Source organism: Alligator mississippiensis, chromosome 2 (genome assembly GCF_030867095.1).
Source record: "Alligator mississippiensis isolate rAllMis1 chromosome 2, rAllMis1, whole genome shotgun sequence".
Classification (NCBI taxonomy): Eukaryota; Metazoa; Chordata; order Crocodylia; family Alligatoridae; genus Alligator; species Alligator mississippiensis.
In genome coordinates, this window is record NC_081825.1 from 26,380,521 (window position 1) to 26,404,832 (window position 24,312).

At 44.1% G+C, this 24,312-nt stretch overlaps 1 protein-coding gene across 2 annotated transcripts in view; it reads left to right on the forward strand.

The window, feature by feature from the left end:
• The first annotated feature begins 338 nt into the window (after positions 1-338).
• The window catches only part of PPP2R2C (protein phosphatase 2 regulatory subunit Bgamma), a 325,034-nt gene continuing 301,060 nt past the window's right edge, over positions 339-24,312 (forward strand). Inside the window, exons 1-2 of one of the 2 annotated variants that reach the window (XM_059721560.1) lie at positions 339-524; positions 614-694. In XM_059721560.1, the coding sequence (XP_059577543.1) occupies positions 509-524; positions 614-694 (97 nt within the window). In that variant the 5' untranslated portion in view covers positions 339-508. Of the gene's footprint in view, positions 525-613; positions 695-24,312 lie in introns of those variants that run through there. The other variant, XM_059721561.1, reaches the window with a different exon arrangement.

Consider the following 24,312-nt stretch of genomic DNA (forward strand, 5'->3'; position numbering starts at 1 on the left):
CCCACAAAGTGAGCTCTTCACCCCCACATCCGAATCATTGATGTTGAAAAGCACCGGACACCGCTGCCCACGTCCGCCAGGGCGACACAGCTCGTTCATTAGGACTCTCTGGGCCCTACCAGCTTCCCGCCCACACGACTGTGGAGAGTGACCCCCGCAATCATTCAGTTTTCGGGTGGGCTACGGTGGGATACCGGATCAGAGCCTGGGCCAGCAGGAGTGAAGTTCATGTAGCTGGGTGGGGACAAGACAACGCATCCCCGCAGGGGACAAGCCGGGGGCCGCCGTCAATTAAGACGCGTTACCCCGGACGTGTGTCCGTCTCCCCCCGGCCCGCGGCTCGTCGGCGCCCGGCGCCGCCCCAGCCCGGAGCTCCCGGGCGGAGCCTCGCCCCCGCCGCCGGCTCCCGAGGCAGCTGCGGCGCCCGGTCCGCGGGGAGGAGGAGGAGGAGGAGGAGGAGCGCTGGCACCGGCAGCACCGCGGAGCCCCGTCTCGCAGGGCAGCGCCCATGTCCCACAAGCAGGGTACTGCCGCCCTCCGCGTCCCCCTCCCCTTCCCCGTCCCTCCCCGCTCCCCGGGCGCGGACTGACTGTGGCTTTGCTTGTTTGACTAGTTGGCTGCGCCCCCGGCGAGGATGCCGTGGACTGGTGCCTCTATCAGCTCAATGGCACGGCGGAGTTGGAGGTCTCCGAAGGTAAGACCCGCTCGGGCTGCGTCCCGCGGCAGCCCGCCTCCCGCTCGGCCACGGCAACGCCGCTGCTGCCTCCGGCGCGGGGCATCTGCGGTGCCTGGGCGGAGGGATGGAGAAATTGTTGTTGCTCTCCGCCAGCAGCGGGCAGATCCCAGCATGACATAGAGGCCTTGCGGGAATGTTTCAACTGTTCTTGTTTTGTTAGGGGACATCAAGTTGGTAACTAAGGGCATCCCTGTGCAGTGGAGTAATCCTCGGAGTCAGATGACTGCCAGCCTGCGCCTGGCCTTGCAGTGCCTGGTGATAATGAATGTTGTTCTCTCCCTTTTCAACTCGGAAAGATGAATCCGAAGTAAAATCATTCCTACGGGGCACGCAGACAAGCCTCCGCCTGCGTGTAAGAGCAAGGAACAAAATGGTTTTACCAGATGGGATTCTTGACTGTACAAAACAACCTCAAAAGCCCCAGGATGTGTCCTGCAGTGTGGTACCAAGGGGTGCCTTCAGTGGTCTGAAGTGACATGCGAGCTATGTAGAATAAACACCTTATGCTGATGATTTGGCTGTGGCTGTGGTGGTAATTTCTGAGGGATTTGTATTTTTTTTTTTTTGTCTTCACGGAATATAAAAAAAAGTGTGTGTTTTTTTGCTCTTTATTTGGCTGAATGAAGTGGATGAGCCACTAGATGCTGTTTAGGTCCTGGTGTTCCACTAGTGAGCTGAAGTGTGGTTGTGGCTCTGGGCGAGGTGTTCTCTATTCTGGTATGTATACAAAGCCCACCATGGTTTGAATCCCAAGGCATATATTACAGGGATACACTTATCCATGTGTTTGTACTAGAGGCTGGTGAATCTGAAGAAGTTCTTATACAGCATGTGGATGCAGGGTTTTTGTGAACATCACCAGACCAGATGTGATGACGATATCTGGGGGTGGAAATTCTGTTCCTGTGAGGGAGTGGAGGATGTGATTGACAGCAGTCCTTGTGATTAGGCAGCGCAGACTGGTGGAGAGTTTTTTTTTGTCTTGTCTTTGCATTTCTGTTGGTTAAAAAGCTTGCGCGAGTGGGATGTGCTATATAAAAACCTTATTTATCTGTAAACAAATGTTTGTCTGATTATATATTAGCCACTTATTGCATATTCTCGCAAAGCTACTTTAAAGCTGCACTATTCTCTTTCAACTACACGATTCATGCTGCAGGACAACATTAAATGTACGGTTAGTAGTATTAATTTTTTTTCCCCGGTTCATTTGATAACAAGGCCCATGTTGACTTAAGTGTTACATAAAATATCACTGTTTTCTTTAAGTTCAATTTTAACTCATTCCTTAAAATGAGAAACCTCTTGTACATTGTCCTTGATCCACACCTGTGAAAATATGTGCATGTCAGAGAGGAGATATCCAGGACAGAAGCTGGAAAACCGGGGTGAACAAACAGAATTTGGTCTCCCACATTATGTCTGTTGAGCCAGATTTGTTCAACTGTAGTAAACCCACTTAAGTTTTTGGCTTATATTTGAGACAAATTTGGCACTCTTCTACTTTCCAGATTACATGTTATTGACAGAACTGTGTTAATAGCTAGAACAGATATATTTAATATAATCTGCATTCCCTGCAGAGGTCTATTTGTAGCATGATGCTATGCAGTACAGGCCTTCCTGGCTGCAAACAAGATATAAGAACTGTGGATAAAATCCAAATATTTACCTTTCCTAAAGTTTGCCTTTAATAGGAACATAAAAAATAAAACCAGCAAAATAACCTTTACCAGAAAATTAGATGCTTGTAGAATTTTTTTTTTTTTTTTTTGGTAGGGCCTACCTATTCTGTTCCTCAGTTCTTACTATTTCAAAGGGAAGTTTCAACTCTTTCTATAGTTTTAGGTTGGAAACTTGCTAAAGCCTGGTGGAAATTGTACTAGTGCATGTAGTAGCTCAGCCTGGCTGTACAGAGGCTTGTACCAGTGTAGCTACACTAATTTTTGATGGTAAACACCATATGAAATATTTAGTGCATGGATATTTATCTACTAATAAAAATAAATAAATGTGTGGTTATAGTCTGTTAATCTCCAAGGCATCAATTGCTGATCGTGCTTCTGAATGTATGCAAATATTTTTGTGGTGACCTACCAGTAAAAGCTTCCAAAGTTGTGGAGTAACATTTTGCTCTTAGAGTAGGAGAGAGAATTATTCTTTAACAAAAATTGATTTAAGTAAGACAAAAAACCATTCATTTACATAACAGAAAGCAAAACTGCTTATTTAAAATGCAGAGGAAAAATAGAAGATTTGAGTTAAACATAACAGTCAAAGATAATCATGCCTGTGTTAGTCTTGGTGCTTTGAAACGAAAGCCCGTTTAAATAATATTTCTACTGTGTGTGAAGAAAAGCAATTTTGCTCTTTAAGAAAAGTTTCAGGATCTCAATGTGCGTTATCTGCATTAATGTAAGCACTCACAAAAGCTGGGATGAAAATGGTATGATATAGCCATTTACATATGGATAAATAGACAGAGTTTAAAGCATCCGTAAATATTATTGATTGATTGAGAGCAATACATGCACAACATTTCTGGAAGTTAGGCTCTGCACTCCTAGCTTTGGGCCTATGCTGGAAGTTCTAGACCACACTAGTCTAAATTAAAAACAAACTTTATTTTATAATGTTTTAAACTGTGCTCTTTAAGGTATTCATTTTGTAGTAATGTCTACTTTCATACAAGTTGCAGATAACTTTACATGTAATAGTAATTGGTTTAAAGGGACTATTGATCTCCAAGTTCAGATTTTTTTAATTGACTTCTAACACTCAAAATTCACCTTGTAAACAGATTTCAAATTTTCTGTTCTCCATGTTTTGAAACTCTTCTTATTAAAGGTAGCAGCACTGTTGCCATTGGTACCAAATGATTTATATCCATTAATTTGTACACGAACTTCAGTGTATCACACTGCAAGTCTCTTTGTTGATTGAATGCTATTTGACAGGCTTGTTTGTGTTTTGAGAATTCTGAGTGTGCATATAAATATATATGTATATTAGTGCATATAAATGTACATGGGGAACTTTGTTTTAAAGATACATGTAGGTTATATACTTTTTGAGGTCTAGTAGGCAGTTGGGAGTTTCATGAATTTGATTTCCAAGATCTACTTGTTTGCCATAGCTTTTCCTCAAGAATAACAAAGCACAAATAAATAACAGCAGATTTGCTTCATTATTCTAGTTTTACCTCAGCGGAGTTCAGTTGAAATCAGTAGCATTACACCAAAAGTGTAAGTAATGCAATGGTGAATCAAGTCCTTAGTACCCAGGTATGAATAAATTAGGAACTTCTTTCCCTCTTGGTGCTATGATCGTCACATAACCTTTTCTTGGATAAATGAAATAGTTTGAACTTTTGATTTCTCATTACAGGGTATATTTTTCTAGATCTTTAATCATGCTTATAGCTGTATTCTGAACATTCAGCAAGTTTTCAACTTTGTTTTTGAAATATGGACTCTAGAACTTACCACAATCCTTTCTGGAACACTATTAATGCCACTTTTTATTTTATTTTGTTTACACTGACAGTCTGCAAACTTTTTACTGACATATGTTTTATATAATGTACGTAACCCTTCTGCCAGGCCTGGGACGAGGCCTGGGTTCAAATTTAGGGGCTTAACAACAATCATATTAAAGTTTGGTTGCCAGTAAAAGGTTTGCAGATTATCAGTAAAAATAAATAAATTCTTGGTTTAGCAAACCTGTTTATTGCAGCAATGGTACTATACCATGCTGCCCCCACCCCAGGGGTCTCTTACTCCCATGTCCTGGTGCTCCTGACTGCACCCCATACCACGCTGCTATTTAAGAATGCTTTTGTTTAATAGTGTGTGGATGTGCATGGACTGTGTGTTAAGATCAACATTAGAATGAGTTTGGGAACCCTGGTTGTTTTTATGCATGACTTTATTTATACATTTTCTTGTGATCCAAGAAGTAGTTTATTTTGGAATGTCCTTTTTTCTTTTTTACGTTTTCAGATTAAATATGTCAGGTTCCTGCTGCTTCACATAAGACATGCATACTGTTAAAGAAAGCTTGAACTTTGGATAAAACTTCCTGCCACCCCTTTGATCCAATTATTCAGCTAGCACCCCAGCTCTGTGATTAGCTGAGTTCTTCAGCTTTTCAGTTTCTAGCCATTATTCTTTAGCTATTTTTGTTTCCAACATTTCTTTTTGGTTCCAGCCCCCAACTAGTCCCTGTCCCATTTCATCATCTAGTATCAGTCCTGCCTATCCTAACAGCCTGACATCTTGGCTACAGATTTTGAGCAGTGCTATCTTCCCAGCTGCAGCCTTATTTTCTCTTTGTCCATCCATATTGACTTTCTGTCTGTTAAGGTCTGCAGGTGGAGGTCTTGCTCTTCTGATGGTTACATTGTCTGGCAGAGTGAGTGCCCCTTATACCAGTGGAAGTCTGCCATTGCACACATGCTTGCACAGCAGACCCTTGGATTTTTCCCCTGTCTCTGACCATTTCCAGGCTCCATGGCTTAGCCCTTTGCTCCTCTAAGCTTTGCCCCCACAAGTCTTGGCAGGTGTGTGTTATCTTTCATTATGTACCTAATCAGTTTTTTTTCCCCCTCATGGCTCCTGCCAGTCACAAACTGTGAAAATACACCTTTCTATAATTTTCATGAAAAAATGCACATAGTGGTGTATCTGATTATGCATTTAAGCTAGTCAGCCATAATTTTGAAATCTGTAGCCCAGAGTTAAATAGGGAGAGCTGCTTCTCTGTGCATATAGGTTTGTTATAACATGCAACAAGCATTGATTTTTTTTTTTTTTAATTATATATCAGTATGGTAAGAAATCAGTAACTTCAGTAGAAACTGGATTTTTGCCCCTTATGTTGTAATATAGTTTTATTTGCTGTAATTTCCTTTGGTGGCAAGTGCTGGAAGCTGGAAAATATTCTACAGAAGTGCCATGTTTTAGGAACTGGCACTCATTTTAAAGTGCAAGTTATGGGTCATTGACTAAATATGAATCTGTATCTGTGCAGGGGAAATTACATGCAGATCCACCTGTTGTTGCAATAGGGTAACCTGTTCTTCCTTGGCCCTTCTTTAAAATTTGTTTGCCCTATTTTATAGCCAACATATGCAATTGAGGCCCCTGTATGGAGCTAAGCTCAGTTGGGTGAGTGGACTCCTATGCTGCCCTTTCAAAATCTTACACCTCATGTAAGCCTTGGCTGTGCTGTTTGGGAGGTCTTCTACCCTGATGACAAGTGTATAGGATTTTTCCCATAGTGCAGTATTCCTAGGTATCTGTATTAATTGTACTGAGAGAATTGCAGTCAGGTTCTACTGTTTAAGGACTTCAGAGTCCCAACTAATAGTTTTCCAAATATGACTTCCCCCCTAATAATCATACATTTTATTATTGTAATGTATGGCCATACAAATGTTAATGCTTTTTTAATATCTGTATTTAGCAGCAGTTTTCTGGGAAGCACATTCTATGAGGATTTAAAGCAATAGTGAACTCCTGCTGGTTTGCATATTTGAACATCTTGTGGGGAATAAGCTCTGCAATGACATTGAGTTATACATGAGATGCAAGCACCTTTATCCTTTCTAACCTACTGTCCTACATGAAATAATGATTACCTACTCCAAGTTCTACTGTGAGCATTTGGTAGATTGTGACAAAGCACAGAGGAAAGGTGTTACTTAAGAATTTCAGCGCTGTATATAATATTTGCTGTAAGCTGTTTTTGTAACTTGTCATTGTATATGAAGCCAGAAGAGGGAGCTACTTTATAAATTTCTAGCATATGAGCAACACAGTTATTTTTCTAAACCGTAATGGACCTTTTGAAAACCTGAAATTCCAACATTTGGTGTAGTGGTTTGTTTTTTTTGGTAATTTATTCCACAGTTTAATGATTGCTGAGAACACCCTCAGAGGCGTATTCTCTGGGTGATTTTGATATCTATCAAGTCAACATTCATTATCCAATAACAAATACCATAATCTGAACCATTGGTTTATATGGCAGCTGTAGCCTTTTATGTTCAAGCCACAGAAAACAAGTAAGGAGCTTGTGGCCAGCCTTCTGTCTGTCCTCATCTTTCCCCTTTCTGTCATCCCATGTAGGTCTCTTTGTGGCAAGCAGGGTTGCTCTGTGGAGGTTCCATGCAACTTTAGTATGAGAGACAAACTGTAGATCTGGCTTTCATAGTTCCATAGTTGGTAGGGTTGGAAGGGACCTGAGGAGATCATCTAGTCCGACCCCCTGCCATGGCAGGAAAGAGTACTGGGGTCAAACGACCCCGGCCAGATGTTTGTCCAGCCTTCTCTTAAAGACCCCCAGGGTAGGAGCCAGCACCACTTCTTTTGGAAGTTGGTTCCAGATCCTAGCCGCCCTGACAGTGAAATAGCGCTTCCTAATGTTTAGCCTGAAACTACCCTCTGCTAGCTTGTGTCCGTTGTCTCTTTTAACTCCCAGGATTGCTTGGGGGAACAGGGACTCTCTCAATGCCTGCTGGTCTCCCTTGACTAGTCTGTAGACTGCCACTAGATCCCCCCTCAGCCTTCTCTTGTGGAGGCTGAACAGGTTCAGGTCCCTCAGCCTCTCCTCATAGGGCCTGCCCTGCTGACCCCTGATCACGCGGGTGGCTCTCCTTTGGATCCTCTCCATATTGGACACATCCCTCCTGAAGTGCAGCGCCCAGAACTGGATGCAGCACTCCAGCTGCGGCCTGACCAGTGTCGCATAGAAGGGGAGGATCACCTCCTTGGACCTGCTCGAGATGCTTTGTGCAGGATTATTTTCTATGGGGCTCACAGATTCCTTGGGGGTTGTTCCTGGCAGTTGGGTGCACTTCACCCTATTAAATAATGTGTCACAAATAAGAAAATATAAGCATCACATGGCAAGGATAATGTGCACTAGCATGCTTTTTTTCCATGTATTTGGCAACTGTAGTTTAACTTTTACAACTCTTCATAATGCAGTAACAACTCTTCTGTTGTTAATAGGGTGTCTTTTATTTTACACATAAAGGAAACTTCATTTACAAGTGTCTGCTATTAAATCTTTGATTAGCGGTGCAGAGAGATCAACAATTTCTTTGCAGATTCTTGGCACGTGGATGAATTTGGTTGCAGTGCATTTTGTTCAGATGGGTACCTGCTGTTTCATAGTTATCTTGCTGTTATTACTGATCTAGAGGTGAATGCTATAATGACGAATCCCGTCGACATTCATTCCCATTGGTTCCCTGTTATCAGACACATGCCATTAACAGCTGATGTAGAAATGTGGCTGATTAATCTTTATTAAGTAATTAGAGCATTTGCACGTTACATAGGGTTTCTTCCTGTCCAGAGGAATGCTATATTCCTTGTTCCAAATGGAGGGTGGGAGGGAAAAGGTGCAGGAAGAAGAGATGTTCTAAAATTGAAAAATCTACCTTTTGTTTTCTGTCAGAAAAATAAGAATACAGTAATGTGCTAATTGGCTTTGTAGGGAATATCCTAATAAATTTGGGGGAGAATTTCCAGATGCTAATACAGCTTTCTTTTACTGCCCTGTATTTATCTTCAGCAAAAGTCCTTCCAGTGCCTTAAAGTGTGGGAATAAAGTATTCCAGAAGCTATTGGCATTGACTGAGTGCCACTGCATGTGGTAGAGTCCTGCTGTTGAGTTACTTCAGATTTCCAATTAGTAAGTCTCTAAGTAAGACTTTGCCTTCATGGGGTGTACCATTGGATTCTATTTCATGTCTGCATGTGATATCTTTATGTGGCCTTAAGGTACTTCTGCAGTCTGCAAGGCTTTTAAAAAGCATTTAAACAAAAGACTATTAAAATGAAGACAAATTCACTCATAGCACTTTCCAGTTCAAATGTACCAGAGTGAAAAATGGTGTAGTTTATTTTTAGTTCTACACTGTGGTATTCTTTCATTTGAAAGAGATGATACAAGCCTGGTGTGTGTATCTCTTATTTACACTCCTGCATACTTAAGGGATTTTTCTTACCATCAGAAAAGTTAAAATTGGACTGCTTTGCATCCTGTGCTGCCCTTTCAAAATCTTACACCTCATAGGCCGAGGGGTTGCCTTGGCTGTGCTATTTCAGAGGTCATATATCTATATCTGTTTGATTATTTCTCCCTTCAGGATTTATTTTTGTCAGCATATGTACTACAATGAGATTGTATAATAATGAACGTATACATGTGCTCATATTTAACACTTGAAAAAAATGTTAAAAATATACAAAATCCAAGGCATTCTGTGTCTGAGAATCTACTTATATATTCTTGATTCTTCATTTTCTTCTTAAAATGCTAACCAATTTTCAGAGGTAATTTAGATGTACTCCTAAACACATTTCATACTGGCTTATGTCACAGTGAATAGAGTAGGAAGTGATTTCTCAGAATAATTTCAGGGATGTGTTAAAATGTAAACCTCCAAAAATGTTCTCCTTTTATCACATTATGTAATTTTCACAAGAATTTTTGGGAGCATGATGCAATATGTGCCTTTACTTCAACTGAAATCATTTTGGTGTTGCAGTTAAAGATAATGTATTTGGTTTAGAGACAATTAAATCTAGACACCAAGAAGAACCAGTGATTTGAAGTTTTATTCTTATGGAGGGTGCATGTCATTCAAAAGGGAGTTGTAAAACTGTTTAGCATAATTTATGTTGTTAGTGATGCGCTTTTTCCATTTCAAACAATTGCCATAAGGAATTATGATATTTAATGCTGTCTTCTAGGGTTCCTAGATCTAAAATAATTCACAATTTTATTTTGTGAATTATATTAAACTTCCTTCACTTAATGTAGAGTAATTTATTTTGCTTTGAATTGACTCAAATAACTCCCTGTGTAAAAAAGAAAATTCCAATTATATGAAACTCCGCTGTTTAGAACGTTGTTTTTGCTTGTACGTTTCTTGTTGAATTTGGGTTACCGAGTGACCTTCTGGGTTTCTGTAAATTTTAATTTGGTGGCCAGGAGCATGGAGGGACTTCTCAGGTTCCAGGTTTGTTGTCCAGATGGTTTTACTGGTTTGTTTATGTAGTTTTGTTTTGGTTTTTTTCCCCCCCCCGCTCCTCCCCCCCCCAAGGTTCCCCAATGTATTTAGCATTTGTATAGAAGTTGTAAGGTTCCAGTTTAAAACTAGATACTCACTTTGGAAACATCACGGGGTTTGTTTGGTTTTTTGTTTTGTTTTAATTGCAAGAAGACTGACTGTTCAGACAGAAATTACATTTGTCACGCTATTGGCCCCTTGAAAGAGCTCTACAGCTGTGCCTTAACAGAAGTACTTGGATACAGAGTGCGTCAATTGCATGACAAATTAACCCTCATTGTTTGAGGGTTCAAATGAAGGCACTCCGAAGTAGAACACCTTCATTAACTTATGTCTGCTCTGGCAACTGAGCTGCTGCAGCTCAGCTCTGCCCCCAAGTGCTGTCTCAGGATGGGAGGGGAAAGAAGGGAGGGGAGGAAGTTTGGGTTAGTGCTTGCCCAGCCTGCACTGGAGTGGGGGTGGATGGCTTGGAGCCCTCTACCTCCAATCCACCTGCCCCTCAGGTGGAGGGCTCCAATCCACCCACCCCCCACTCCAGTGCAGGCTGGGCAAACACCAAGCTGAGCTTCCTCCCCTCCCTTCTCCCCCACTCTCCCATCCTAAGACAGCAACAGAGGTGAGAAGGGTGAGGCAGGACTAGGGGAAGAGGCTGCTGACACACGGGCTCTCTCACTGGATCAGCTCCAAACTGGAGCTTGATCCCCTACCCTCCTGACCCAATAGCTCACATCTGTTGGGTCAAGAGGATTGGTTTAACTCATGGTGCTTTCTGTGTAGCACCATGAATTAGAACAGGGAGCTGAACTTCTGTCTATGCCTTGGATTTACTCATAATACCCAAAAGTAGACATCATGGGTACATACAGACATTTGCTTAGACAGGTCTAAGTGTAATGGGAATTGGTCAGAACCCATAACCGCTTGGCACATGTAGATCAGTCTAAAAAATGGTGCAAGTAGTCTAAGATAGACCTGGTTTGAGGTACCCTCAATTCAGATTGATTTAGGTTAGACAGATACATCAAGCTTCTGTACTGTTTCCATTTTGATTCAAGTTGGATCACTGTCCTGTGGCAGCCTCCTTTGTGGTCGCTGCTACCCTTCCCTTGCAGGGAGGTGTATTATCATTTAGCCTGCGCTCAGCTGCTTTGGCCGACAGCCCAGCAAGCACTTCCCCTGGGCTTTTCCAGCATGGAACAAGTATGGCTCCTCTCCCCAGCCCCACTTCCTACTTCCAGCCATCTGTCAGCTGAAGGGAGGCATCTGTGTCCCCTGCATGAGCCCCAGGACCTGGGTACCCAAGTTCCCAGGCCTTGCCCCTCACACCCCCAAAACCCTGTCACAAAGCACACCATGACATACATGCAAACCCCAACACTGAAAAGTTTGGCAGCTGCAACACTAGATTGAAGCACATTTCTTCTTTGGGTCACATTCTTCTATTTTGAGGTGTATGCCCCTTGGGCAGAATTCGTGTGTGGGGGGGGGGGAACAGTGTCCAGGCAGCTGGGACTGTGGACAGTGCTGCCCAGGATACACGGCCAGAGGAGCCTGGGCCAGGAGAACCAGTGCCCAGTGCCAGGGCATGGGCACCTGGGGATTCAAAGGTCTAGGGCGAGGAAGTAGTCAGCCAGGACTTTGTGGACCTGGACTCCCTTCTGCTCTGTGGGGCTGGTGCTCCAACCTCAGTGTGAGCTTGCTCTCTACAGCATTCCTGTGCTGTGTGTTCATGACACACCATGTCTGGCCCATGTACCATACTTCCTCTGCTCTGGCTTTGTGGAAGATGTCCTCCCGTGTTTTGCAGATGTTGGGGAAGGTGTGCGGCAACGATGAGCTGTGGCAGGTTCTCATCCTGTACCTCAGGGTGTGTGCTAAGAGCCTGTCAGCATGTCTTGAGGTGGCCAAAGGTGCACTCCACATTCATATGAGTGTAGAGCTAGGATTCAGAGTGACCTAGACAAATTAGAAGATTGGGCCAAAAGAAATCTCATGAGGTTCAACAAGTACGAATCCTGCACTTAGGATGGAAGAACAACATGTACTACTACAGGCTTGGGAAAAGACGTGGGGGTTACAGTGAACAATAAGATGGATATGAGCCAGCAGTGTGCCCTTGTTGCCAAGAAGGCTAATGGCATACTGGGCTGCATTAGTAGGGGCGTTGCCAGCAGATTGAAGGAAGTGATTATTCCCCTCTACTTGGCACTGCAGAGGCTGCACCTGGAGTACTCTGTCCAGTTTTAACCCCCCCCCCCCAAAAGGATGTGAACAAGTTGGAGAGAGTCCAGCGGAGGGCAGTGAAAATGGTTTGGGGGCTGGGGCACATGACTTCTGAGGAGAGACTGAGGGAACTGGGCTTATTTAGTCTAGAGAAGAGACTGAGAGGGGATTTAATAGCAGCCTTTAACTACCTGAAGGGTGGTTCAGAAGAGGATGGAGCTAGACTGTGCTCAGTGGTTACAAATGATAGAACAAGGAGCAATGGTCTCAAGTTGCAGCAAGGGAGGTTTAGGTTGGATATTAGGAAAACCTTTCTCAGTAGGAGACTTATAAAGCACTGGAATGGGTTACCTAGAGAGAGTGCAGAATCTCCATCCTTGGAGGTTTTAAGACCCAGCTTGACAAAGCCCTGGCTGGACTGATCTAGTTGAGGATGGTGCTGCTTGGAGCAAGGGGTTGGATTAGATGTGACCTCCTGAGATCCTTTCCAACGCTAATTTTCTATGAGTCTATGTGGTATCTGCTCAGGCAGTAGTTGAAATGCTCCTTTTGGCAGTCTCGCTGCCCCACATAGGGTTATTGAGCCAGGCCAGGATGAGGTAAGCTGGATCTCTGATCACGAGGGACAGGATGACGATAACACTGATGAAATTGGGGACTCCAGGAGCATAGCACCCACTCTTTGGCAGTCGGGAGCTCACGCGGCAGCCTGGAAGGCATGCAGAAGTGCCCTCTGCCTGCGGGCCTTAGTGAGTGCAGGCTACCTTCATGCCTTCTGCCCCCTTTCCTCTCCCCAAAGGGCAAACCTGTATACTGTTTGCTCCTGATCTAAACTAGGCTGCTTACATGGTTTTCTCTAACTTGCATCAATTCTTTCTTGAGCTCTTTGAATGTCTATGGCCATTTAAACAGGATATTACTTCAGATTTTAAGTGAAATTCCCATTTCTGATGTGTGTGGTTCAATATCCACATTCACTTCTTTTTTTGCTTTACAAAACATGTAAAGAAATCATCTCAACTGATTTGCTTTCATCTTACAGGTATTTGGGGTTAACAGCCATGATTTCTGCATATATTTGGTGCTTTCCTTTAGTTGTAACTGAAGAATAACAGACAAAGTTGACCATTTCTAGGGATTTTCTCTATAAGAACTGCCATGTCCAATGGCCTGCCCCTCTTGCCTAGAGATTCTTCAGCTCTTATTACGTAAGTTGTAGCTATGAGACCTTACTCAGCTGACTGTCGGGTACATAGACAGGGGAGCTTTGTATTTTCATGCAGGGTCCCAAAATCTGACATTATTCTTCAGAGCTATGATTTTTTTTACACTTCTAAAAATATTCCTTTAAAATAAAATATTAATTTTTAAAACACTTTAAAATTGGAGGAAAAAGAATACTTTTTAAAATATGACACACAAACTGGCTGTTCTAGAGTTATCCCTTTGTGCTGTGTATTTTGTTATGGGCTAAATAGATTGCCAATGTAATTTCTTGTGGCATAACAGATGTTTAAATTGTAAATTCAAAGTGCAAGAAATGTGCTACAAAATTAAAAGCATGGTCAGTTTGTCACTGTCTTCGGCATATTTTTTCTTAAGGCAGCGGTAGCAGGGAAGATAACAAAAGTTTAGCTTGGTCCCTTGAGTCTACCATTAGCAGGTCACATCTTCCCAGAGATCATCCCCAGTAGCAGTTTGATCCCACCCCCATGCTCACAAGGGACTCCACAGCAGCCTGTGACTAGTGTTTAGGTCATAAGACTCCTTTCTGCACTCCTTCTAAGTTAGGGACCAAGTCTCCCAATGTACTTGTGGAGTGCCTAAGAGCAGTGGGGATCCTGATGTTGACTAGAGCCCTTTGGCAGTACTTCAATACATACAAATAAGGCAGCTCAACAGTGTGTACAACACAGATATGCATCCTGACATACAGAACATGAAAGAAATTCTGTGAACAAAGCACTGAGATTATGTATATGAACACTCAGAAGTCAGGAAGTGCGCCTTGTGGGTATGAATTACGATACTGTTTTTAATGACCTGATCCCATGATGTTTCTTTAGGATCCCTACCTCATGCAAAGATGATATGTGGCATCATTATTCTCTGTCCTGTGTTTGAAGTAGAGAATATCTGGACTTCTGTATATAAGAAGTCATGGAGAGGTGTGTTGTTTCAGTATTTTCATATTTAAGCATTCCTACCAGAAATGTTAGTCCTTTCTTTCCCTTCTTATCAGAAAGGAGCTGCAAATTGTATAGACACAAACACAACTATATTAATGTAACATTTTAGTTGAAACAAAATGCTAACACACAAGTCAAGGAATTCAGAGAGATGGTTCCTACAGCAACCGTAATTCAGCCACATTGCTGTTATCTGTGAAAGCATAAAATATCGCACCAGATATAGTACAAAATACTGTATGTATGCCATGATGTGAGGTATAGTTGCTAGGAGAGCCATACATTTTAATTTTCAAAGTTTTATTTATATCTCCTATGTGATGATATTTGTGTTTTACTATATGTAAAGAACATTGGGAAGCAAATAATCAATCTTCCTGTAAATGGAAGAGATCACCGCTGTGTTTTTATAATGACCATATGTAGACATTCAGTTCTAACGGGAGAATTGTCATTCTCCCAGTAGAAACCAAAAGTGTGCAGACATTCACGTTTTGTTTTGTTTTTTTTCTCCTGGAATAAAAATTGCCACTCTGAGAGAAAAATAACCTTCCAACAATGTGGTAGAAATCAATCTTGGGAGAGTTTCTTCCAGGAGACAGAATGTCTGCCCACTTCCCCATGGCTTAACTTCTCCTGGGGACCACGAGGAGCAGAGCTGGGGGAAAGGCTCCTGTGCCTTCCAGAGACGGGGGTCACCTTGGTCTGAAGAAGACACAGGAGGCAACTGCTCCCATCCCTTCTGCAGACTCTTCCTCTGCCAGCTGCTCCACTCCCTTGTGTGAGAAGCAGTCAGGGGCTTTGTCCCACTGCTCTGTCTGCTCAGTGGCTGGGCCCTGGGAACTGAGTGCAGGGACTGGCACTGCCCGCTGTGTTTCCCTTTGTCCCCCTTGCCCCCCACAACAGCTCAGCTCAGTGGGTTGGGGTGGGGAGGGGGCAGTGTTTTAAAACCCAGCAGACCTGGGCTTGGGGAGCCTTCCTTCAAGCCTGGTTCCCAGTCTAGCTGGCTTCCCCTTGCCCCCTCCACCACTCAGAGTGGTGGGGCAGGCCTGCAAGGGTAAACTGTCTAAGCTAGGAACCAGGCTTTGGGAGATCGGCATGAGGAAAGGGCAGAGCTTTGCCCTGCCACCCCAGGGACAAAGTCCCAGGTGTGTGGAGCAGCTGGGAGTTTGCCGCTCAGTCTGCTTCTTCCCTGTGCAACAGGAGCTCAGTGAAGGAAGCAATGCTGCAAGTCCCCTGCATGTTTCCCATACTAGAGTCTGTGGCGAGAAGTAGGCAGGGTGCTTTGCCTGGATACTTCAGTCCTGTGGGACCAAGAGGACTGGAGCACTCCATGCTTTCTCCAGACCAGGATCATGTCAGGCTGGGGAAGGCACAAGGAGGGCAGTTGCAGAATGCCCCCTTTCCTGGACAGACAAGGTTCTTTGGGTGAATCTGATATCTTTTATTAGACTAACTTAAATAGTTGGAGAACAATTATTAAGCAAGCTTTCGGGTTCAAAAACCCTTCATCAGGCTAAGGAAGTTTCAGCAGTTGATGTGTGCTCTTCCTGGATGGAATGACAAGTGAAAAAGCCAGAGGCTTGGCTGGCATGCATACAAGACAGGCAGTCAGTGAAAACGTACATCGAGGAGTCAATGGGTGAGAGAGAGATTCACCCAAAGAACCTTGTCTGCCTATGTCCTTAGACCAACACGGCTACACCTACACCCCTTTCCTGGAATCATTTCTAGAGGGGGAAATTTTGTACGCAGCCACTGACACATGAACACAAGGTTACGGTCCAGACTCACCTCTTTACAGAGGTTTACCTGTTTTCTTAAGTGATGTAACACAACTCTAAACACATAATCTAGTCAGGGGTCCCTCCTAATCTAGATGTCTTTAGGGTTTCTCCTTTCTCTTCCTTTGGCAATCTTTTTGCTTCAGGTGAGACTCACTTTTCATTTCTGTTCCTGACTTGCAGCTAACAAGACTCGTTTGGTTTGGTGACCAGGATAAATAAGTCAAATGGCTTTGTTTCTCCATGCAGCGTCTAAAGGCCTCCTACTCAGTTACACTGATATCTTAAGAATCTACCTCAAGGTCTACCAAAACATGCAGTTGTGTTGCTGTTACATTTTTATTGGAAGGTAATTTTTGTTAACCAATCACATTTGCTGGTCCCTTGAGTGATTTCATAGGTCATGCTCTGTTCTTACTATTGCTTTTTCACAATCTGTATTATCTTCATTGCTCATTTACATATATGCCAGTTGGCACAAAAAAGGAGAATTTTCAGTCTATTTCTAGACTTAAATTTAAATCCAGAGGCTTTAGATCTGGCCATGTGGGCTCTTCATGAAAAATAAAGACTTATGCTACTATCCTAATTACATGGGGTGCTTGTACATGTGATGCCATTACCATGCATGTGACCAAAATTTCACTTTGTGTGGCTTAATGGTGTCACACTGTACATGTGCCAGAGTTTTGGGATTTTTAAATGTTTTCATCATTGCAAACTAAACTACATCCTAATGTAGTTTTGCAATTTGCTACGTTGCAAACTAATGATGCAGCTGTCAGCTTTCCCCCAGCCGCGGGAGAAGTGGGCAGGCCCCGCCAGAAATAAAAGAAGAAAAAGGATTGGGGGCCCCTCACCGCTTCTGCCTTCAACAGGGTCCTGCGACTAGCAGGACTCCTGGGGCCACTCAGGAATGGACTGGCTTGCCCCTGGGGCAGCATGGGAAAATAGTAGGAGGGCAGCTGGGTGCTGGTGGCTGGAGAAGATAGCAGGGATGGTGCTTGGGACACTGAAAGCCCGGGTGGGCTTCCAGCTGGCTGGGTGCTGCCTCAATTTGGAAGCACCCAGTCCAACGCTTCCCCAAGCCTTCCCGGGTTTCCAGTGCACTGTGTACCAACCCCGCTGCTTTCTCTGGCTGCCACCACACCCAGTTGCCTTCCTGCACTGCCCATGGAGGAAACTGGGTGTGCTGGTGGCCAGAGAAGGCAGCAGGGATGGTGCATGGGGTGCTGGAAGCCCAGGTGCACTTGGGGAAGCGTTGCATTGGGTGCCTCTGAGCTGGGGCAGCACCCGGCCAGCTAACAGCCCCCAGTGCCCCGTGCACTGTCCCCACCACCTTTTCCAGCTGCCAGCACACCCAGCCACACTTCTGCCACCTTCCTGCACTACCCCAGGGGCAAGCCGTCTCATTCCCAGGTGGCCCCAGGTGTCCTTCCTGCCAGCCACAAGAGCCTGCTGAAGGCAGAAGTGGTGAGGGACCCCCCCCCCCAACAACAGAGCCTGCCTGCCTCTCCCATGGCTGGGAGGCAAGCTGCTAGCAGCCTGAGTGGCCCCTGAGCTGCAGGGGGCCCCAATCCTTCCCTTTTAAGTGGTGACACCCCTTGGAGCCACCCAGGCGGGCTGCTAGTGGGTCAGGTGCTGCCCCAGCTTGTGGTTGGGGAAGAGATGGATCGCACTGGGTACTGCCTCTGAGTTGGGGCAGTACCCAGCCCACTAGCTGCCCACCCGGCAGCCCTGGGGAGGCACTGCCACTGTGGAGGGAAGGACTGGGGCCCTCTGTAGCTTAGGGGCTGCTCAGCCTGCCAGCAGCTTCCTTCCCAGCTGCAGGAAGGCTCTGGCTCTGACAAAATAAAAATGGGCCCCTTGCTGTAATATGATGGAAAAACTGAAACAGTTTAGTCTTCAGGGCTTTATTCTATGCCCAAACATTTCAATTGAGGGGGCATAAAATAAAATCCCAAGGACTTGCCCTCCCATCGCAAGTACAAGCACCTATGTTTTCCTATGCTAGCAGCAGCTTGGATTAAGATGTAGTATTATGATTTATTAGAAAACAACTCTACCATTGAGTAGGCATATACATGTATTTCAAACGTATAGGAAAAATGCATCATGGTGTCAGACTGTCCTACCAATGAATGCATAATTATGAATTACATTGTAAAGTGGAAGTTTAGTAGTAAAAAATGTTACAGTTTGGTAACTTTTGCACCATGTAAGATGAGGTTAGTCTCTGCTTAATAGCAGTCTGTTTTCTCATTCCTAAACCACATTGCCCCTGAAGTTGGCCTCCCGTGTGGGCAGTCCTGGCAGAGTTCAGAGACTTGCTAAACTAGGGTAACTGTCCTTCCCTAGAAATCCATGCATGCTGTCCTTTCCAGATGGGCTTACGGGACACTGCCATGCTTTTGAGGAACAGTTAGAGTAAAACCTACCCTGACCTAAGAATGAAAAGATTACCTTGGAGTAGAAAATTCCAGTTAAAGGTGACCATATTCAGCCATCAGAAGCAAGATTATTAATATGCATTAGGGGGAAGGCTTCAGCCAATTTTATGTATTAAGAAATGCAAGCTATATGGTATTTAAAGAGAGGTGAGAGAGCGTACCCTTTGGATCACTCTGGGAGGAAGCCTAAAGAGATCCTGTCCATTGATCTAAGATCCTGCTTCAGTATTAGACATGGGAGCCAGGAGCCCCTGGACAAGACCTGATCAACCAGTAAAGTTGTGTTCATGATATTACGGGGTCGTAAGCATTTGCTTTGACTAGCTACAACTCTACATTTTAACTGCTAATACTGCTTCAATTCTAGTTAGAGTTGTATCTGTTAAGGTTCAGTAAACTTCTTTTTAGTTTAGGACAACAGTGTCTTAGTCTCCTTGCGTGGTGTAAGGACCATTATAGCGTCAAAGCCAGGGAATTAGGAGGTTGGGGAATGCCAGATCTGGTAAATTTTGTGTATACTTACTTTATAACCATGTCTTATAAAGAGGTAATAGAGGGGGTGGGGAAGACTGCATGTGCCTGCCATTGCCTAGCAGGAAAAAATGCAAGGGGTATGGGAGGAGGTATGTCATTTTTTTGAGGATGAAAAGGGGTGTAATAAAAACAAGGTATTGTTGTAGGGGAGGTTGTCAAGTTTTGTGTTAAAGTGATTTCTGTTAGTTGTTTTGTAATAAAGGTTCCCATCAAGACGTTAGTCAGATATGGACCACGTGTTTTTTATTGTCGTGCTCAGTGCTGACTGCATTAATCAACTTCCTATTTGGCTTTCATTGTTGAACACATGATGCTTTTGGCAGCAGTTAATGATAGACAGTGTATTTAGTGAGATTTCCTTGTATGCTATAAAACAACGGTTTTTTTCCCCCTTGCCAATTGAAGGACAAAACCTTGTCTTGTATTAGAGTAAATATGGTATATTAATGATGGCCTTTCTAAATTACTTGGTGCCATTATTGACTATTATGTGCATAGGAACATGAGACTGAAAAGGACTTCCTGCGTCATTGATTCCAGTCCTCTGCTATTTCAGACAACCCACAACTAATCCCTTTAGTAAACTGACAAAGTTCCATGTAAAATTGGTTGCATTTTTGCTGCTGCCACTCTTACTGTAAATGGCTATTCCAAAACCTTATTGCTCTGATGGTTCTTCTAATTCCCAGCTTAAGTTTATTAATAAGGTGTTTGAGCTTAGCTGGAAGTATCCCAAATCGTACCTTCTGCTTTTAGGCACAGGGAAGTGAACTGCATGAGATATACTGGCCAGAGTTGCCTGCAATCTCTGCTCTGCCAACAAACATCTGAAAGATGGTCTGCTTCAACAGGTTTTTGGTATGGGGAAATATTTGATTTTAAAGAATGGAAGAGAGTGAAATGGCTCTATTCGTACAATGGCAGAAATTCTTGACACCGAGTGTTGACTTTCATGAGAAACTACTTTTTGTGTAGGGAAGGAGAAGGAGAGCTGGCCATCGGGGTAGCATATACATTGACTACTCTGCAGATGGCCCAAGAGATGTAGCTTTCTCATTGGACCTCAGGACACTGATGGAGCTGGATGGTCATGTCACTTAAACCTTTTTGTGAACATAACAATCCATGGAGTGAGACTCGGCTGTCTGCTTAACTTCATTCATAGACTGTTATGCCAGAGGCATATTCTTACCATCAGCTATGTTTGCTGTTGTCATTCTTGTCGTCATCAATGTGTGTATTTTTTTTGTGAAAGAGTCTATTCCATCTGTTTAAAAGTTGTTTTTCAGTTTTGTTTGTTTAAAATCTGCTTAGAGTTGACCAGTTGCAGTTAAGCAGAAAACTTTTCACATTTATATTTGGAGAATTCTATTTCAACCTGAACTGAATCATTGGTTCAAAGTTACCACAGAATTGGTAGCTGGTAACTTTAGATGTTTGTTTAAATTGTATTTGTCCCTGATGCAGGTGTTAAATGTGGTAAGTAAAGCTGCTCATTAATAAGGTTGTTTGACATTTTCTATTATAAGCCCCTAGTTTAAATTGCTTATTCAGGGTGAACTATCACAGCCTGTCTCAGACTGATAGTTTTTGGAAAATTTCAACCAAAATGATTCGGCCATTTACAAGAATAAGCCTAAGGAAAAATGTTACTTTACTTCTGTTAAAAAACAAAATAAACAAACAAAAAAACTTTTAATTCCTTTTTCCTTGGCAATCTTAGGCACACCTAGAACAGGGGTTTAAAGTGTGGCTGGGCTTCTACATGAGGGTTGTGCCTTTTGCCATCCCTGCAAAAATGCATCAAACTTTGACCAAGTTGCAAGCCTTTGGAAAAATGCTTATTAGAGAATTGTTGGAGCTTTTCTGATAGTCTGCAGGAGTCCTGCCTTGTTTGTTGGAGAAATCAGAAGTGTGCCACGAATGAAGCAGAAGGTTAAAGGAAAAAGTCAGATAGTTGCAAATTTTATCATGGAAAACTGGATTCTATCTCTTTTTCTACAACAGAGCTACTATGTGATTCAAGGCAAGTCACTTGAAGATTTCTCACAGGTGGGCAGTAATTGTGTTTTTTATTTTATGTGTTCCTGGCTTGAGACCGTAGGGTCTAATATATACAAGCATGAAATACAGCTACAGCTGAAGTCAGTGAGAGCTGTGTGTTGAATATACAAAGTAAACTACAGTGTGAAGTACTCTGTTTTAAATTGGGCATCCAGAATTAGCATGTAGGTGTTAATCTCTGTGGGAGCATCTACATGTGCAAAAGATCTGGAAGCAGTTTACTCTTGAGTAATCTACTCAAGAGTAAATGCTCCTGGGCATGTGTCTAGATGTGCAGGGACACGGGAGCAGATCTGCTGCTCTTAGCAGGAGATTGCTCCCACTCTCTGTGGGAGCAACCAGACTCTGCAGCAGCCAGGCTTGCCCAAGGGCCAGCTGTGTCCTGGCAGGGGCTGGGATATTGCTTGCTGCCCCTGAAAGCTGCCTGCTGCTGGTGCGGCTCCAGTCCCCCGGCCCCGGTAGTAGGGAACTTCTAGCCCCCACTCCATGATCATAGGGCCAGGGTTGGAGATCCTTATCTCCCAACCTGATCTCTGTGGCTGCAGGACCCAATCTGGGAGATCCTTATCTGGGAGATCCAGAACTGCACTTGCACCCAGCCCCAGGCCCCCAGGAGAGCCCCATAGGGGCCACCATGGCACGCCCCCTCTCTGCCACTGCCAGCCACGCTGCCAGGCACGCTTTAGTGACCCCTCCAAGGCTGCCCAGAAGCCCAGATCTGGGTGCAAGGGAGGGCCACAGCAACAGTGGTGGGGGGGCATGTGCCCAACAGCCAACCGGGGTGGCCTGACTCCAAAGAAGGAAGGACTGGGCTCCAAGGGACTCGCTTCTCCCTTCTAGGGAGCACTCCTGTCCTTGCTGCCCAGCGCAAGCTCTCTGGACTGTCCAGAGCTCCGTGCCAGAGTTTGGCACCAGTGGCAGCCAGCAAGATTTGCCAGGCATCCTGGGAGGCCCATGCTGGGCAGTGGGGACAAGAGCAGTCTGTAGAAGGGCAACAGCAGAAAGTCCCCCCCCCCCCCCCCCCCCCGAAATTTGTTGGGGTAGGTCTGGGGGTGGCTGGGGCCAGGGTGGGGATTTCTGTTCCCCACCACCACTGCTGACAGCTGGTCGCTCACAGGGTTTGGGTCTGGCGGGGAGGAGCCACGCTGGGCAGCTGGCTTAGGCCAGGGCCGACTCTGGCCTTGCAGGAATTGATGCAGCCCCATGGAGCAGGACTGGAGCCCTCCTCTCCCTCCCCTGGCAGTAGCCATGTGGCAGGGAAAGGGGGACCCCACAGAAGGAAGGACTGGCCCTCCCTGGAGTCCTGGCAAACTGCAGGTGGCAGCAGCGGGCACCCAATGTGACTGCAGGAATCACACTGTGCCAGCCTGCCAGAACCCTGAGGTCTCCCCCCCCCCCCCGGGACATTGTATAAAGATAGAAAGTTCCTAGCAGTCTTTCACTTGCCTCGCGCTCCCGCCTGCTGCTGACAGCTTGGAGCAGCCGAGCGTGGCCAAAACCAACCAACTACCCTGCAAGGGCGGGGGTTAACTGGGGAACTGCCAGGGCTCCTGGGACACAACCTAACTGACTCAGGAGGGGATCTGGTACTGAAGTTCAATAGACCAGTTTAACCTAAATCAGTTAAGTCTGATACAACACCAACCAGGTCTGTCTTTGACTGGGTTTTGCCATTTTTAAACTAGTCTATGTGCTCCAAACATCTGTTCTGTTACATGTATAGACCAGTTTCTGACCACTTACACCAGAAAAAGTGTAATGTCTGCACCTATCCTAGATGTTATAAAAATGCCAGGTTTAAAGTTTAGGGTAGTTTGAGCTACCCATCCTGCAAATATCATTATGGAAGCTCAGATCTGGATTCAAGCCTTGGGACTTGGGCCTGCATGGACGTAGAAGTGAAGTGGGATAAACAGATTAATATTCTTTGACTTCACTGTAAAAGTAAAATCCTGTTAGTGAGCCCAGAGGTTTAGAACAGCCAACTTCTCAAAACCTCTCCCTTTTTACAAGGGGAGATTTCTTAGTAAATGTCATAATGGCATCAAACAGCTGTGAAGCTTTATTATTTTTACAGAACATACTGGAGCATATTGACTAATGCATTATCAAGTGGCATAAATAATTTAAACTAAACTTGTTAAATTACCTTGGCTTTTTATTGTGTTTGTTCACTTCCTTGCTAATTTGCAAAATTGTGTTACTCTCCATGGGTATCCCAGTGATTAGTCTGCATTAGCCAGGATCTACTGTAAGTAGCTGTGGCTTGTGTTAATGAACATTTTCAAAAAGTCTAATATTCATACAATTCTTTTCTTTTCTTTTTTTGTAAAAGGCAAAGATGGTTCAAAATTGAATTCTACCCACATAGGACCCAATTCAGCTCCCACTGAAAGCTAAAGTAAAACTTTCTTAGACTTCAGTGAGAGCAAGAGCAGGCTAACAGGCTTTTCATGTCTCGTCTTGCTGACAAGACGATAGCTGGTTTTTTTCTGTAGGGAGCAGTTGCAAAGTATAGCTCCAAACCACCAAGTAGCAGCTGCTCTCTTTGTTTCCCTACTTGGGGTGGGATTCTGGGGAATAGCACATAGAGGCATCTATTTCTGGAAGTCCTGAAATGCCTGTTAAATCAGAGCTTTTCAAAGCACCCACTGGAGGTTTGTTTAGAAATGTTTGTTTGGTGTAGATGACAAGTAATAAAATAAGAGAGGTTATTTGTTGTATTTTTATGGTTGAATCTGTCACATCATATTTTCAGGCCTGTCATTGGCAGGGGTCAGCATTGCCTGGGGTCACAAAGGTCAACATCTGAGCATTATAGAATGATTGTTTGTATTGCTGATACTAGAGGTGCCTTAGGTCACATTATGATGTTTTACATTTCCACAGGAGAATCTTGACTTGTGGCAGAGCTGATTCATGACTTGACAGGCACGTTCTGTACTTGATTTTCAAATCTTTTGTTAAAAGAGCTGGAGGTGGCTCCACATAGCCTGCAGAGTAAATATAATGTATATGTTTCTGCAGCTTGGTACATAGTTCCTGTGATGGCAGTGTAGTTTGAAGCGGGGGAAGAGGGGTGGTTCACAGTGTCCAAAGTGATAAGACATCTAATGAAAGCCCAAATCTGTATCATGTTATATGGGTCAGGTGCAGGTTTTTGGCAAATAACTTTTCCTATGTGAGATCACATTAGTAAAGATACTAGTAGGTGAACAAGTATGTCATCTTAAAGGGACTACCT